This window comes from Bufo bufo, chromosome 9, assembly GCF_905171765.1.
Source record: "Bufo bufo chromosome 9, aBufBuf1.1, whole genome shotgun sequence".
Classification (NCBI taxonomy): Eukaryota; Metazoa; Chordata; class Amphibia; order Anura; family Bufonidae; genus Bufo; species Bufo bufo.
Window position 1 is genome coordinate 131638862 of NC_053397.1, and position 18690 is coordinate 131657551.

An 18690-nucleotide genomic window follows, 5' to 3' on the forward strand; every position below is an offset into this window, starting at 1 on the left:
ACTACAGGTAAGAGTAAAGGGGCTTGGAGGACCTATTGTGTATTGTATTTAAGGGGTCAGCATTGTATTGGAGGGGCCAGCAGTGTATTGGGGAGGCTGGGAGGGTGGGGGTCAGCAGTGAATTAGGGGGGCTGGGAAGGGGGTCATCATTGTATAGGGGGGCTGGGATTGTTTTGGGACGGGGGTCAGCAGTGTATTGAGGGGACTGGGGGGGTCCAGCAGTGTATTGGGTGGCTGGGAGGCTGGGGGTCAGTAGTGTATAGGAGGTTGAGGAGGGGGGTCAGCAGTTTATTACGGGGTGGGAGGGGATAAGCAGTGTATTAGGGGGGTGGGAGGGTGTTCAGCAGTGTATTGGGGGTGGTGGGGAGGGGGCAGCAGTGTATTAGATAGTGGAGAAGGAGGGGGGGAAGTAGTATATTAGGCGCAGTGACTTATGGGGCTGACATAGATTTTTTTTTCCAGGGCTGCTTTGTATCCCAGTCCGGCCCTGGAGGTCAAGACACACACACCCGACTCGCCCCGCTTGTCCATCATTGGCTGCAGTGATCACGCAACATCGCTTGGCCTATCCCTTCATACTAACTATGTCGAGCAAAAAAAGAAAGTGGTCGGACGAATATTACAATATGGATTCACATGTATAACGGAACATGATGGGAGTCAGCGTCCTAATTGTATGATTTGCAATGCCAAGTTGAGCAATTCTAGTCTAGCACCGGCAAAACTAAGAGAACACTTCCTTAAGCTGCATGGAGATGGAAAATACAAGAACACAACGCTCGCTGAATTCAAGGTGAGGAGAGCCAGATTCTATGAAAAGGCTAGTCTGCCTGTTCTCGGCTTTGTACCCATCAACAAACCGATCCTCATAGCATCGTACGAAGTTGCTTACCTGATCGCAAAGCAGGGCAAACCCCACACCATTGGTGAAACACTGATAAAACCAGCTGTGTTGAAGATGGCGAATATCATACTGGGAAAAGCGGCTGAAGTTAAGTTATCCCAAATTCCTCTTTCAAATGACACCATCAGCGACAGAATAGAGGACATGAGCAAAGACATCTTGGCTCAAATAGTTGCAGATCTGATTTCAAGCCCGGCAAAATTCAGCCTTCAACTCGACGAGACCACAGACGTCTCCAATCTAAGCCAGCTTGCAGTATTCGTGCGCTATGTGAAAGACGACGTGATAAAGGAAGAGTTTTTATTTTGTAAGCCTCTTACAACAACAACTAAGGCAGCCGATGTGAAGAAACTTGTGGATGACTTCTTCAAAGACAACAATCTTTCGTGGGATATGGTTTCTGCAGTTTGTTCGGATGGAGCTCCAGCCATGCTGGGAAGAAAGTCTGGTTTTGGTGCGCTAGTGAAAGCCGATGCACCACACATCATTGTTACGCATTGTATTCTGCATAGGCATGCATTGGCAACAAAAACCTTGCCTCCAAAACTGGCAGAAGTATTAAAAATTGTAGTGGAATGTGTGAACTATGTGCGAAATAGTGCTCTGAGGCACCGCATCTTCAGGGAGCTGTGTAAAGAAATGGGATCTGAATTTGAGGTACTTCTGTACCATTCCAACGTTCGGTGGTTATCCCGGGGACAGGTGTTGAATCGTGTTTTTGCCGTGCGTGTGGAATTAGCCCTGCTTTTGCAAGAGCACCAACATTGTCATGCAGATTGCTTCAAAGATTCTGAGTTCATTCTCATTTTAGCGTACATGACTGATATCTTTGCAGCTCTAAATCATCTCAATCAACAGATGCAGGGCGGTGGAGTCAACATCATCGAAGCGGAAGAAAACCTGAAGGCTTTTCAAAAAAAGCTACCGTTATGGAAACGACGAATAGAGAACGATAACTTCGCAAACTTTCCCCTGCTAGACGACTGTGTAAGTAAGATCGAAGATGTATCTGGAATCGGAGACATTTCTGTACCCACGGAACTGAAGCAAGCAATTGCCACGCACTTAGATGAGCTTGCAAAGTCTCTTGATGGATACTTCCCTACAAGAGAGTCATATCCAGCATGGGTGAGACAGCCGTTCACATTTAGTGTTGAGACAACAGATGTCAATGATGAATACCTCGATGAAATCATTGAACTTCAGCAGAGCCAGGTTCAACAGCAACTCTTCAGAACAACAACGCTCTCAACGTTTTGGTGTCAACAAATGGTAACGTACCCTGTTATTGCTAAGAAACCTCTGGAGTTTTTCATACCGTTTGTTACAACATATCTTTGCGAGCAATCCTTTTCAAGGATGCTGGACATAAAAACGAAGAAAAGGAACAGACTTTGTTGCGAAAATAACATGAGAGTGGCACTTGCCAAGGTAAAGCCGCGCATTTCTGACCTGGTCTCTCAAAGACAAGGTCACACTGATTTGCAGTAAATATTCATTATTATGTTTTTATTTTTGTGTGAAAATCATGTTTTAATGGTTTTGTTCTTTGTTCTTAATGGTTTTGTTCTTTAATGGTTTTATTCACTTTGTTGCACCTATGTATAAATATATACCTATGTTTTGAATTTGAAAAAATCATATTTAATTTTTCCAATTAAGAAGGGTTCAAAGAATGCGCATATGAAACTGGTGGGGTTCAGTACCTCCAACAAGGTTAAGAACCACTGGGTTAGATCATGTGATATTTTATAGACCAGGTTGTCATGGATGCGGCGATACCTAATATGTATACTTTTTTTTTATTTATGTAAGTTTTACACAATGATTTCATTTTTGAAGCAAAAAATATCATGTTTTAGTGTTTCCATAGTCTGAGAGCCATAATTTTTTAAGTTTTTGGGCGATTTCCTTGGGTAGGGTATGATTTTTGCGGGATGAGATGACTGTTTTATTGGCACTATTTTGGGGTGCATATGACTTTTTGATCGCTTGCTATTACACTTTTTGTGATGTAAGGTGACAATTTTTTTTTATTTAGCACAGTTTTTATTTTTTTACGGTGTTAATCTGAGTTAGGTCATGTGATATTTTTATAGAGCCGGTCGATACGAACGCGGCGATACCAAATATGTATACTTTTTTTTTATTTATGTAAGTTTTACAAAATAACAGCTTTTTTAAAACCAAAAAAATTATGTTTTAGTGTCTTTATATTCGGAGCCATAGTTTTTTTATTTTTTGGGCGATTGTCTTAGGTAGGGGCTAATTTTTTGCTGGATGAGGTGATGGTTAGATTGGTACAATTTTGGTGGGCAAACACCTTTTTGATCGCTTGCTGTTGTACTTTTTGTGATGTACGGTGACCAAAAAATTGTTTATTTAGCACAGTTTTTATTTTTCATTTTTTACAGTGTTCATCTGAGGGGTTAGGTCATATGATATGTTTATAGAGCCGGTCGATACAGACGCGGCGATACCTAATATGTATGCTTTTTCCCCCTATTTTTTACCAATTTTTTTTAACTTTATTTGGGGAAAATTACGTTTTTGTTTATTTTTACTTGAAACTTTTAATTTTTGGGGGGGGAAAACTTTATTTTTTCCACTTTTTTTCACACTTTACGTCATAGGTCCTTAAGGACACGGGAACCATGCCGTACCGATATGTCATGGGTCCCTAAGGGATTAAGGTGAAATAGGGCTGAGTCCTTAAGGGGTTAATCAAAATTGCAGTTACAGTCAGTTTCTGTATCATACAAACAAGGGAGATTTCCGCAAGGGGTAGGTGTTCTGCGGTATGGCACTTTTTTGCAGAAAGTGAGGACGACAAAAGAATAGTAGTTTGCAACCTGTGACCTGTGACACACCAAAATGAGCCGAGGTGTGAACAGTAGCAACCTCACCACCACATGGTAGCCAAGCACCTCAATAAGTGGGAGGAATGCCTGGGTCCACAATCTGTATCCGCGGGTCACACCACTGCCTCCTCTTCCCCTATGTTGGGTGACGACCAATCGCCTGTCGAAGGCGCAGGCCCTCCCGCGCTGCACCTGTACCGTCGCAAGCACGGTACAGTGCAGCGTCCAAATGTCTTTACCCCAGGCATTTCAACGCAAGAGCAAATACCCAGCCACCCATGGCCATGGCACTAACCGCCCAACTTTCTAAGTTACTGGCGGTTGAAATGTTTCTGTATTATACAAACTCTGCTTGCTGTGACCAGTGAGAAGCAAATCAGCACTGATATCTAGGCCATGTGTGGCGCCTATATTTAATCCAAATTGCAGTTAGTCAGTTTCTGTATTGCTAAACTCTGTATTGTAAACTCTGCTTGCTGTGACCAGTGAGAAGCAAATCAGCACTGATATCTAGGCCGTGTGTGACGCCTATATTTAATCCAAATAGCAGTTAGTCAGTTTCTGTATTGTTCAAACGCTGCTTGCTGTGACCAGTGAGAAGAAAATTAGCACTGATATCTAGGCCGTGTATGACGCCTATATTTAATCCAAATTGCAGTTACAGTCAGTTTCTGTATTATACAAACGGAGCACCCCCTTGAGGAAATCTCCCTTGCCAAGGGGTAGGTGTTCCGCGGTATGGCGCTTTTTTGGGGAAAGTGCAGACGACAAAAGAATAGTAGTTTGCAACCTGTGACATACCAAAATGAGCCGAGGTGTGAACAGTAGCAACCTCACCACCATCAGCATGATTCGCCACATGGCAGCCAAGCACCGCAATAAGTGGGAGGAACGCATGTCACGACCATGGTTGTGGGCGTGACTCCTTGGTACGCCAGCAGTTGTCCAGCGGGTTTGTTTATGTAGTCCAACCACAGGTGTGACCTCTGTATCTGCATCACGTGGGGATTGCCGGTTGGCAACATAAGGTTGTTTGGAGTGGAGCGGCCTGAGCGCTTGCTAGTGCGCTCACTGTCACGGCCATGACGGTTTCCTCTGGTAAAGTGTGGTTTTAGTGTCCACTTTCCTATGACTGGTGTTGCACGAGGTTATTTAGGTAGGTGTGCACTGTGACTACTTCCCATCTCTTGTGGCTGCCCGTGGCAAGGGGTTTTGTTTTGGTATTGTGTACATGTGGTGGCAGTGGTCTCGCCTCTGCTGACTCCCAGGGACATGGTTGCCACGCATGTCGTTGCCTGCAGTATCAGCTGAAGTGTAATTGTTTATTGTACACTTCCCCCTTTCCCCACTTACCTTGTTTGGTGATGGAAGGGTTAACCCCCTTTCCAGTGTGTGTGTGGGTGTGGCCGCTTGGCTTATTGAGCTTCCTGCTGGAAGCCATGCGTTTTGCTGGAGTCATCCTCCTGGTTCATATACCATCTTTCCTTGAGGTCATAAAAAGAAAGTCTGATGTTAAGTTGATGTTTTTTATGCTCTTGATAATTATTGCAGCTATGGATGTCCTGGTTACCTGGTGTTTTGATGTGTGTGCTATCTCCTTTGTGTTTGTGTGGACAGCGTATTTGAGCACGGGTTCCAGTCAGCAAGGCTGTGACAGGTTAGTGTGGAACTGCTTGGTTCACCTGTCATATGTCTGTTTATGTTCCCCTTCTCCTTGCAGCTTGGCCAGTAAGACTCCTGTTCGTCCGTGCCTAGGAGAACAGGGTCGTCTTAAACCCTGCTCCTAGTTCAGGGCCACCCTGAGGGCTAGTAGGGACCCCAAGGTTCCGGAGTATGAGCCCTCCTACCATCAGGGTCCTCTCATACAGCTAGGAGTCAGGGTCAGAATTTGGGAGCTAATAGGAGGTGACCTGCTCCTAGTTCTGTCGTCCTGGCCGAGCAGCGACTAAACACTTCTGGCATCGCACGGCTGAGGGTTTTCCCCATCCTCAGCCGTGACAACGCAGGGTCCACAATCTGTTTCCGCGGGTCACACCACTGCCTCCTCTTCCCCTATGTTGGTGACGGACCAATCGCCTGTCGAAGGCGCAGGCCCGGATGCCTCCCGCGCTGCACCTGTCCGTCGCAAGCACATCAGCGACCACATCCACTTCCAGCGCAGCGTACAAATGTCTATACCCCAGGCATTTCATGCAAGTGCAAATACCCAGCCACCCACCCACAGGCCATGGCACTAACCGCCCAACTTCTAAGTTACTGGCGGTTGAAATGTTGCCAATTAGGCTTGTGGACAACCGAGGCCTTTCGTGGCCTGATGTCAACGGCCGTCCCTGCCGTACCCAGTCCCCAGCAGCCACTATTTTTCTCCGGTGTGCCGTCCCCGCCTTACACCAGCATGTGTCTGCTAACACATGACCAACACAGTTACTGCTAAGGTCAACCTAACGGCTGACACATGGACAAGTGCTTGTGGCCAGGGACGCTACATTTCCCTGACGTACACTGGGTGAATGTAGTGGAGGCTGGGAGCGACTTATACCCTGGGATGGCACAGGTGTGCTACCGACCCCAGGGATTGCGGGCCCTACTTCCATCAGGGTTACCGCCAGCACCTATTGTAAGTGGCTCCTCCTCCTCCACTTCCACCTTCCGAATTCTCCGCGTGCAGCACCAGTCAGCCATCAGCTGGTAGCTGGAAGCAGTGTAGCACTGCTGTGGGGATGCGACAACAGGCCGTGATGAAGATGATATGCTTAGGGATAAACAGCACACGCCACTCAACCTGCAACCAGGCTCACACACATCCCATGCTCACACAAGCTCACACACATCCCATGCCTAGCCACGTCTTTAACTTTGTGGTTCAGCGGTTTCTGAAAACCTACCCCAATTTGCCCGCACGACCCTGGGTGATAGCCAGAACACCCTCAGTTTGTCTTCTCAGCGCGTATTGGAGAGGAGGAGCAGGGGACGGTTGCCTCCACTACACAGGGTAGTAGCCATGGAACTTTAATTCCATCTGTTTCAGCGTGGGTGGACAGAAAAGGAGGAGAGAATGAGGAGATGGACAGTCACCTCCTGATGATGACAGCGAAGTCTTGCCCGTGACCCCCATGCCCGTGTCTTGACTTCATGTTAAGCTTGCCTTTCCTGTGACCCCCGTGTTATACACATTTTAGATAACAGGATTACTGGGTGTTCACCCTTCTGGACCCCCCGCTACAAAGAGAACTTCTCATCTCTCATACCTCCGGTGGAGAGGACGAGCAAAATGGTGCTATACAGAAGTTCCTTGTTGACAGATTGCTGCAAAGATTTCCATCTGACAGCGCTGGCAGCAGAGTCCGTACTTCCTTGGGCAACCGAGGTGGGGAGACAAGGGGAACACACAGCACTTCCAGCAAAGGCAGGGCAACACTCTCCAAGGCCTGGGACAGTTTTATGACACCTCCGCCAGCACCCTCAACATTATGAACGTCCTGGTGTCACAAGGAGGCAAAAGGGCCTCCTGACTTCGAGCATGTGTCGAGAAGCGCGCCGGGCAGGGGATAAAACAACTTTTCAGTACTTTTGCTGCATCTGCCTTCAGGAGAAAGGTATCATCAGAAACACACTGCTGGCGGCTTGGGATGGTTTTGGGAGGTGACAGGTTCCCTTTAACCTCTGCAGCAATGCTCGCAGCACTATACATCTATTTTGAAGAGACAACTTTTGTATATGATGGTGAGCATGTGCACTCAAATTCTTTGGTCGACCATAGCAAGGCATGTTCTGGAGTGGAACATGTCTCGTTAAGCTGCTGTATGGTCTTGGCCACCGTGATTCAGCTCAGTTTTAGGTGTTGGCAATCTTCATATAGTCTAGGCCATCTTTATGTAGAGCAACAGTTTTTTTTAATTATTTTTTATTTCAGATCCTTAGAGAGTACTTTGCCATGAGCTGCCGTGTTGAACTTCCAATGAAAAGTAAGAGAGAGTGTGAGAGCGATAAGGCTACGTCTACACGACGACATTGTCGCGTGACAATTTTTATAATGTAGTCTATGGTGTCGCACTGCAACATGCAAACATGCTGTGACTGCGACGCAACAGTCGCAGAAAATCCATTTGAGATGGATTTTCTGCGACTGTTGCGTCACAGTCGCAGCATGTTGCATGTTGCAGTGAGACACCATAGACTGCCATTATAAAAATTGTCGCGCGACATTAGTGCAACAAAATGTTGCGCTACAAATGTTGCAGTGTAGTTGTGCTCTATCTGTCGCGCGACAAATGTCGTAGTGTAGACGTAGCCTTACACCAAATTTAACACACGTGCACCCATTCACACCTGAGACCTTGTAACACTGGGAGGAAAATGGCTAATTAGGTACAAGCGCTGATATGAATTCAGCCAACTGTGTGAAGCCCGTGCCGTGGTCCACAATGCACGGGCACCGACCGTGGCCCAGCCGCATGGGGATCACGGACCCATTCACTTGAATGGGTCCGCAATCCGTCCGTTCCGCAAAAAGATAGAACAAGTTCTATCTTTTTGCGGTGCGGAGGCACGGAACAGAACCCCAGGAAGCACTCTGTAGTGCTTCCGTAGTGGTCCATTCCGTGCTTCCATTTCTCTGGATTTGTGGACCTATTGAAGTGAATCAGTCCGCATCCGCGATGTGGAATGCACACGGAACAGTGCCCGTGTATTGCGGGTCTGCAATACGGCAACGGGCAGCACACATTCGTGTCAATGAGTCCTTATATAAAACGAGGGTTATAATTCTATGTTAATTATACTGGTATACTGTGCTGCACTGAAGGGAGTGGAAAGGTGGAAAATGTTATTTGTTGTGTATTAACACTGTAAAATCTAATGAAATGATCAGAGAGGAACACAAATGAAAAAAAAAACTGCAGATGGAAAATCACAAATTAAGAAATGACCAATTGTAGAACCATTTACTTTGTGAGGAAAATAAGTATTAGCTTTACTGAAGACCAGGAGGATAAAGGGCTCATGCACACAAACGTATTTTCTTTCCGTGTCTGTTCCGTTTTCTTGCATTAATTTCAATGGGTCCACAAAAAAACTGAAGTTACTCCGTGTGCATTCCGTTTCCATATGTCCGTTCCAAACGAAAAAATAAAACATGTCCTATTGTCCGTATTACAGTCCTAAGGGCTCATGCATACAAACTTATTTTTTTTCTGTGTCCGTTCCGTTTTTTTTTTTTGTGGACCATATGCGAAACCATTCATTTCAATGGGTCTGCAAAAACAAAAACAAAAAAAAAATAAAAATAAAACAAAAGGGTGCAGTTTCCGTATGTCCATTACGCAACGTGTTGTATTATTGTCCGCAAAAAAACTGATACATCCGTTTTTTTGTGGATCCATTGCAACAATGCATGTCCTTGTCTGCAAAACGAACAAGAATTTGACTTTTTTTGCTTAACGGAATTGAAGACATACAGATACGGAATGCACATGGAGTAATTTCCATTTTTTTTGCAGCCCTATTGAAATGAATAATTCCCCATACGGGCCGCAAAAATTATAGAACGGATAAAAAAAAACCATTTGTGTGCATGATCCCTAATAAAAAACATTTTTCCCTGAGCATTCCCAAAAAGCAAGGAGAGTAAATTTTTAAAAACAAATCTGATTGAAGAGCACTATCGATCCTCACATTCTGTCCAGTAGATACAAAACTAGGAATCCCTTCATGTTCATATATAAGCATATATAATATAAGCTTTTGAAAAGCTTAACTTTTGATGCTCCTTTAGTGCCCCTTCACAATCGAATGTCCCTATAGTAAGAATAGCGTGATAGTGTTCCCCTTGCAATAGTGAACTTCTTGTAGTGTTAAAAAAATAAAATAAATGTAATACTCACATAGCCCCATTCCATCAGCAGGCCCGATGCAGTGACATAACTGCACCTGCTGAGCTCAGCAGGGAAGTGCACAGGTAGGAGGATGATCTTTGGCCTGTGCGGTATCCTCCTCAGCCAGCAGGTACAATGAAGCCACGGCATCGCATTTGCTGCTGTGGAGAGTACAGGCTGTGGAAAGGTGGAGCAGGGGGATAACAATTTCCTGCTTCACCATTGCTTTCAACTGTATCTGCATCCACAGGACCTGCCACAACCAAAATCCAGAATGGTCAGGAAGTACAATATTACCACTGGTATTTTTGTCCATCAAAAGGTGTATGGGCATACTTGTACTCATGTACACAAACGTATTTTCTTTCCGTATCCGTTCTGTTGTTTTTTTTTTGCAGACTGTATACTGAACCATTTATTTCAACGGGTCCGCAAGAAAAAAACTGAAGTTACTCAGTGTGCATTTCGTTTCCGTATGTCCGTTCCGCAAAAAAATAGAACATGTCCTATTACTGTTTGCATTGCGGCCAAGGATAGTACTGTTCTATTGGGGGCCAGCTATTCCGTTCCACAAAAAACATACGGTCGTGAGCATGAGGCCTTAGGGTCCAGGAAGACAACAGTTTAGTTTATGCAGATATTCCACTCCGTTTCACACCATCTGTATGTGTTCCTTGCGAATTTTGTTGCAGATTTTGCAGCTGATTTCACCCTTTGGAGTTTTTGGAGGAGGTTTTGAGGAAGGTTGGACTGGAGGTTTTTCAGCCAAAGCCAGAAGTTGATTTGAAAGGAATCTGAAATATAAAGGAAGGACTTCTCCTTCCTGTCACATATTATTTATGGGAGAGGCTTAACTGTGATGAGTGGGTGAAGCGCTTCCCCTGACCTAGCTGGCTGTGTTGTGCCGAAAGCCAGGAGCGAGGGTAAGCCTAGTAGTGGGCATACCCTAAAAGGGAGTGTTTGAGAACAGGGGGGGTTGGGTGTGAACAGGAGCGCCCTGAGGAGCTGGGGGCTGGAGCTTAAAAAGGTAATATGCCCCTCCCACAAATTCAGGCTGACTTTTCAGCCTTCCACTTATGGGAGAGTCTTAACTGTGATGAGTGGGTGAAGCGCTTCCCCTGACCTAGCTGGCTGTGTTGTGCCGGAAGCCAGGAGCGAGGGTAAGCCTAGTAGTGGGCAAAAATAAACGAGGAGAGCAGAGTAGTGACCAAAAGCCTTTAATACCACCCAGAGAGCACGATTACAAAATGCCTGGGAAATCTCAACATGCGGGTTCGGGGTGTATCTCGTGAAGCAAGAAGAGCGCCACCTACCCATGCATTTAATCACGTGCGCCGGGCCCCGTTTTTGATGCTGAGGACGCGGCTCCGGTTCGGAGCGAGTGTCCTGTGATGGCCAGCGTGCTATAACCGAGACCTGAGGCCAGCGTTCTGATGTGGGACACAAACTGGATTGACGACAGGGGCCCCCCCACGCCAAGGAAGCAGCGGGGCCTCTGGGAAGGCATCTTGCAACAGGGCCAGCAATTGACGGGGGACCATGACTGGCCACCAATCGGTGGAGGTTTTAAAACCTGGCCTCCGAGGGAGGCCCATGCTGATTGGCCTTCGTGGATGGGAGCCAGAGGACGAAATGGACATGGGCCCAGGACAACTGTCGCCCCTGCGACCCCTGAAGTTTAGGGGAGGTGCTGGTGAACTCACCTGGCCTGAGGAACCCGTAAAACCCGAGATACATGGCTGCTTTAATAATCAAACTAGGAGAGTGGCCAAAAAGGAAATCCATCCAGCGCGGACGAGAGTCGCCTGAACATCTCGCCGGAGACAGGCTGCCTACCGGCGGGAGGGACGTCCCCGCACTTCTGGATCCCCCTGAGGGCAGCTTTAACCGCCTGCACTGAAAAAAAAAAGGAACCTCCATTCGGGTTATGAAGCATTGCGCAGTGCTGTCTCCCCGCTGGGTACAGCTTGATGGTGTTGAATGACAGCCTGAGATTGCGGTGACAGTGGGCTATGACCGCCAGGGTGTAGGAGACATCGTCCAAGCCACCTGTGGGTGGGACCTGGCGAAACCTTCGTAAACCCTGACACCGGCTTGGTAGTTCCTGATGGTATTGGGGGAGAGGGAGTGCTGAACCAGGTTCCTGGCGTGAGCAAGGAGGGATATATGAGATCGGAACGTAGTACGACTGGTGCCTACGAGAAGGCTTGAGTCGGTCTGGGCAATGTACCTGGCTTAGGGGTTACTACCTGGATCGATGTGTTGGGTCACCTGACCTTGATCCAAATGTCGCATAAGTGAACGATCAGGACACGTTCCTGAGAGGGCAAATCATAAGGTTCGGAAGGAAAAAGAGAACATAACTGAGGAGGGTGACGGGACTGGGTGAACCAGGAGACAGAAGTAGGTGTGAGCCTGGGTGATCCAGGTGACAGAAGTAGGTGTGAGCCTGGCGAACCAGGAGACAGAGGTAGGTGCGTGCCTGGGCGATCCAGGAGGCAGAGGTAGGTGCGTGCCTGGGCGATCCAGGAGGCAGAGGTAGGTGCGTGCCTGGGCGATCCAGGAGGCAGAGGTAGGTGCGTGCCTGGGCGATCCAGGAGGCAGTGGTAGGTGCGTGCCTGGGCGATCCAGGAGGCAGAGGTAGGTGCGTGCCTGGGTGATCCAGGAGGCAGAAGGAAGGTATAAGCCTGGACGAACCAGGAGGCAGAGGTAGGTGCGTGCCTGGGCGATCCAGGAGGCAGAGGTAGGTGCGTGCCTGGGCGATCCAGGAGGCAGAGGTAGGTGCGTGCCTGGGCGATCCAGGAGGCAGAGGTAGGTGCGTGCCTGGGCGATCCAGGAGGCAGAGGTAGGTGCGTGCCTGGGCGATCCAGGAGGCAGAGGTAGGTGCGTGCCTGGGCGATCCAGGAGGCAGAGGCAGGTGCGTGCCTGGGCGAACCAGGAGACAGAGGCAGGTATGAGCCTGGGCGAACCAGGAGACAGAGGCAGGTATGAGCCTGGGCGAACCAGGAGACAGAGGCAGGTATGAGCCTGGGCGAACCAGGAGACAGAGGCAGGTATGAGCCTGGGCGAACCAGGAGACAGAGGCAGGTATGAGCCTGGGCGAACCAGGAGACAGAGGCAGGTATAAGCCTGGGCGAACCAGGAGACAGAGGCAGGTATGAGCCTGGGCGAACCAGGAGACAGAGGCAGGTATGAGCCTGGGCGAACCAGGAGACAGGGGCAGGCATGAGCCTGGGCGAACCAGCGGAAGACAGCGGCACATGAATAAAAGCACATACACATACCGCACGGTCCTGCCGCCCCTACAAATCGATACAGGTAAATGATCAGTGAGCAGTGACCGCGTATGGAGTTTGGTCCAAGCTGCGAGTTTCCAACCCGGTGGGTCGAGCTCATGGCAATTGGACTTTCTAACGATCCGCTGCGTCCGTGTATGCCAGCTAAACAGAGTAAACCTGTGCTAAGAAGCTATATCTAAACCCTGAGTGGTATTGTGTGCGTCAACCAAACCTAACGAGTTTGGTCCCGACGGCTAATCTGTAGTATCTAAGCTACCATGAGAGACAATTTCCCTGAGCAGTGTGACTAACCATATAACGTTAATGAGGTTAAGCCCTAATCTACATCTGGCGAGACCCCCAGATCTCCCCTTGTTGCATTACGAAGACTCCCTGTCATAAATGCATCTGCATGTGACCCCCAGACCTAAAATGTGGTATTGAGTGTGCCGCCCGGACTAGATCTACCCATTGTCCTATGAACCAGGCATGCGTCCCACCGAGCGCATGAACAGGATTGCTTGGACTCCCCAACCTATGCTAACCAAAGCAGAGTGTTATCGACATGCGTTTCATGCTGGGACGCACGCCGCCCCCACAACCAGGAGAGTGAGTGGCAGGAGCGCAGCATGAACCATTATCCTTTCAGGCATCAGGGTTCCTGACGCCCCAAATAATGCTGAATCTACAGGGCAACCAGATCACGACGCCCCAAGAGGAGATAACTGTATTACAGATGTAGCAGAGCTCATGTTTCCTTTTAGCAGAGAAACATCAGATGATGGATCGGTGGGGCCCTAGTGGAGGGGGTGAACTGAGGGGCGGAGCTTACCCGTCCTGAGCCGCATGTGAGCGGTGGAAGATCCGAAACCGGGAGCGGATATCCACGTGCGTTCCATGCTGGAACGCACGCCGACTCCGCGGCCGGAAGCCCGGAGAGATCAGGGAACGGATTGGTGGGACCCTTGTGTAGGGGATGACCTGCTGGACGGAGCTTACCGGTCCTGAAGCCCCTTTTTTTTTTTTTTTATTCTCCTTCACACGTGGGCTCTGTACCAGCGATAGGTGAGGGTCCCAGCCACCACTATCAGACATTTGTGGCATCATTCTCCTTGCCAAGGCAGTGTCTGTCTACACTGACTGGCATACCACACTGATTGGACTATATGAGAGTATGCAGGGACCCACCCCTGACTGGTACCAACCAGGTGTCAAATTATTCATACAGTGATATGAGGAATAACAGAGGAACTGCACAACATAGAACTGTAAGAGCAGATGCTCCAGAATTGTTATAGAGACAAGTCAGGAGGGGGCAGCACCCCCATCATCAGGTTTGTGAGATCAGAGTCCATGCAGTGTTAAGGCATGTGAGAAGCGCCCGTCTTTTGTTGGTCTAGTCCTGCCCCCATATTGCTAGTGCACCTCTTGAATGTAGTGGCACAACGCCCTAGTACACAAACTGACAAAGCAAGATGTCACCGAGTAAACAAGCGGCCTGACAGCCAGCGTCTCTAAGTGAAAGCAGGAAGTAGGTAATCACAGTTCACATACCTGAGCTCATTTATGATTAACCAAGACTGCAAGGCGGTGACCGCTGACCGGGCGCCGCACACAAACAGGGTGGGTAGCGGGGACCGGGTCTGAGAGCCGATATCGGCGTGCGTTCCACGCTGGAACGCACGCCGAACCCGTGACCGGAAGCCTGGAACATGGGGGCCCAGGTCGAAGGGCTCCTCTGGAGGGGAAATAGCTTGCGGGGACCGCGCTTACCTGTCCTTAAGCCGCCTGATCTTGGAGACCGCCGGGACTAGAGTGAATTCCGGCGTGCGCTCCACGCTGGAACGCACGCCGACCTCGTGACCGGAAGCCGGAGCCTGTGCCGCTGCTCGGGGAGCCCAGTGTAGGGAACAAGAACTGCCTGCATACGATACCTTCCCTGGGGAGAAACCTGCGACGTACAAGGCGGCAGCAGCTGTGAACAGGAGCGCCCTGAGGAGCTGGGGGCTGGAGCTTAAAAAGGTAATATGCCCCTCCCACAAATTCAGGCTGACTTTTTAGCCTTCCACTTGTTGAAAAAACTGAAAAATAAATAAATAAAAAAATCGGCCTCCAAAAAACTCTGTGTGAACCTACCAATTGCATGGTATTGGTTGAGAAATGTATGAAAATCTGCACCGCAGGTCAATTTCCACACTGTGTAGATTGATATCTCATTGACTTAGCAGGTATGTATTACAATGTGGATTTTCCACACGAAAATCTGTTCATAATACGCACCTTATGCATGTGATCTTACAATGTTTAGCTTGGCTTGTGTCTAGGGAGAAGCTGTAAATACTGGAGAGGCTTGTTCAAATATCACTGAGTTTAGCAATGAGCAAGCTACTTCTCTACATCCCTGTGCCTCTAATCTGTTTATACATGTTAGCAATATGGTGATTAACCCCTTCTAACCCAGGACAGTTTTCAACTTCCAGCCCAGACATACAGTATGTATTTTTGCAAATCTGAAATGTGTCACTTTATGTGCTAATAACTTTGGAATGGTTTTACCTATGTGATTCTGAGATTGTTTTCTTGTGACACATTGTATGTACTTCATGTTAGCAGTAAATTTGGATCAATATTATTTTCCTTTAAATATATAAAAATTCTACTTTTAAGACAGATAGTAACACCTCATAAAATAGTTCTCAATCAACATTCCCCATATGTCTACTTTATGTTGGCATCATTGTGCGCGTTTTTTTTTTTGTATGTTAGAAGGCTTAGAAGCACTTTTTCAAGAAAATTTCAAAAACAGTTTTTTAAAGCACCAATTCAGTTATAAAGTGATTTTGAGGGGCTTACATAATAGTAATCATCATTGGTTCTATTTTGGGGTACCTAAAACTTTTTGAACACTTTTTTTTGCTTTTTGAGCAGCAGGATAAAGAAATGTAGCAATTCTGCAATTTCTTTTTGGATTTTATTACTGTGATGTACAATTTGCAGGGAAAATAACACGTACCGTATTTTTCGCCCTATAAGACGCACCTAGGTTTTTGAGGAAAAAAATATATACATTTTTTTAACAAAAGGGTGTGCTTTTGGTGGGTTTTGAACTAATGGTGGTCTGTGGGTGACACTGTTATGGGGGATCTGTGGGGGACACTGTGATGTTGCCGTGTGCTCCTTAGTCTCGTTCTCACAACCGAAAACGACCGCCAGAAGTACAATCGGGAAATCCCTGGTGTAGTGTGCATCGATGTGTGCGCAATTCCTCCAAAACAACATCACAGAGACGTTCTCAAGTAGGTTCCAATAATGTGCCTGCCTCCCAGCGGCTAGGCGTGGTTTATTTATACCAGAAGATGGGAGGTGGTCTTACAATCATGACCAATGAGGAGACAGGTTATGGTATGAAGTGATTGGCTGGCAAAGATGTGAATGTTCGCGTGTTCACACACATATTCGCGCCCTTTCCATTGCTGCGCTTATCCTCGTAGATGAAGAAACCATCCCTCCCTCCTCAGCTGGCGCCATGACACTGGTATCCTGCAGTAATACCAGACCGGGCACAAATCAGCTACAGGTCGGGACGACCAGACCATCGTGCGAAAGTCTCTGCGCAGATGCGAACGCGAATGAATCTGCGCATCTCCATAGGATAGATGGCGACCATAAGGCGAATAATAATTTTTCCACAACAGTTCCCCCCTTTTTCGCCATATGTCGTCATTTCAGCGGCTTCCTAACACTACAATCACTCAAACCAGACCTCTAAAGGGAATAAACATGTAAAAGGGGGACATGCTACACTACAGATGAACTAACAAGAAGCACCTGGCCTATCATTCTTGGGCCTCTTCGATTGCTTGACCGCGACGTCCCGTAAGGGTGGTGACAAAGAAAAGTCTCTAAAGTGTCTCTAATAAAGAAATGCTTTCAAAAGGAAGGGTGATTCTCCATGATGGTTCCTTAAAATGCGGTGGTTCTCCTTGGGTTGGTCCTCCTGGAGTAAGAATCTGGTTGCTCCAGGCGATGGTTCTCTGCGATCATAAGGTGGTCCTCTGAACGGCTCCTCGCGACTCGATTCATCAAGCAGCAGGTCATTCTCACCGCCACATAGAAAAGAAATAGAAAGCACAGCAGTAACAGGACATACACTCCTATTTCCTTAAGCCACGATCCTTTAGAGAACAACATATCACCAAAGCCCCCCAGACCTTTAAAGGGGTTCCAACCTTCATCTGCAATCACACGTGCTTGCCCCTGTAATGCCTTAACTCTATCTAGAAGGGCCTGAATCTTGTCACTAGTGTTGAGCGAACTTCTGTTTTAAGTTCGGCGTCTAAAGTTCGGCTTCCGGTTAGCGAAGAATCCCGATATGGATTCCGAATTCCGTTGTGGTCCGTGGTAGCGGAATCAATAATGGCCGATTATTGATTCCGCTACCACAGACCACAATGGAATTCGAAATCCATATCGGGATTCTCCGTTAACCGGAAGCCGAACTTTAGACGTCGAACTTAAAACAGAAGTTTGCTCAACACTACTTGTCACCAGTATCTTCCACCCAGGTGCAGCAATCCTCTCCGATGAATTCACAGAAACCCCCCTAAAAGATAGTCGAGAGCCATCTTCTCCTGGAGGAGAAGAGTTTTTAACTGTCGCTGTTCGGAGGAGACTTCTCTCATGGCTTCGACTGTCTCGTTGAACATCTCATCCACTATGGTAGAAAATTTGTTCAGCCGCTTCATAAGTTCTATACCCCATCCGGTCCATGCCGGAAACCATGCCCAAGCACGGTCCCCTGCAGAGAACAGCTCCCTCCTAGTCCTTCTTCCCATACTCACCCTCCTCTGCACCATCAGATCCTCGTGGCCATCAGCAATGTAGGAGGCGGGGACTAACCTGACTAAGGAGCATGACCCTCTAGCATTCGTGGGAATGACTCTGTAAGCAGCCTGCCCACACAAGAAGTAATAGGGCCCAGTTAGAGAGACACAAAGGTCATTAGGGTTCCGGTTACGGGAGTTGAGCAACAGCTGGATGGATAAAGGGATTGCTGCACCGTCCTGAATGTCACACCCTCCCCCCCCAGCAGATATAGTCGTGTCTGGTGGTTAGGTTGTTACGATCAGGGATTCTATGGTCGATCTGAACAGTGATCCCAGATGGGCACTCGGTCCGACCCATGGACTCAGCTGCAAATCCAGAGATGATATTAAAACAAATCTGGGGTCGCCCTAATTGACCGGATACCCACATGGGTCTACTAAGCCTACTACAAGTCTCAGGGCTGAAATCAAGACCATAAGTGACGTTACCATCTAAGAATGTATGGTTGAACTCTACGGATAGGTGACGCTCCATAGATTTACCTAAAGGGTTGATTTTTCTCATGCCCACCCTGATGTCATAAAGGGCATGAACTGCCGCCATGGCCGGGAGGCTCTGACCCGGAGGTGGTTTGGAGCACACCCAGCAGTTGGATCTATTTGCAGTCTTTTCTAACTGCAAATGCATTCACAATAACAAATTCGGATGTGACTCCTCATAACATTTTCCAAAGTGCATTAGACAGGAAGAATAAAGGAATACGAGGTACCTGACCATTGCGCTTTGTGGTCCAGTAGTTTCTTGCAATGGCTGGCGTGGATCCATCCGTCACATTCCTCGACCTTGAGGGAGGTTGGTGTAAGTAGAACCTTGTACGGCCCGGTATATCTCGCCTCCAGTCCCTGGCGCTGATGTTTTTTAACGACCACCCAATCACCTGCTTGTAT

At 47.8% G+C, this 18690-nt stretch overlaps 1 protein-coding gene across 1 annotated transcript; it reads left to right on the top strand.

Annotated features, from left to right (window-relative positions):
* The first annotated feature begins 676 nt into the window (after positions 1 to 676).
* On the top strand, positions 677 to 2395 carry LOC120979817 (protein ZBED8-like). Its single transcript, XM_040408773.1, has one exon. The coding sequence runs from the start codon at positions 677 to 679 to the stop codon at positions 2393 to 2395; it is 1719 nt and encodes a 572-aa protein (XP_040264707.1).
* The last annotated feature ends 16295 nt before the right edge of the window (positions 2396 to 18690 follow it).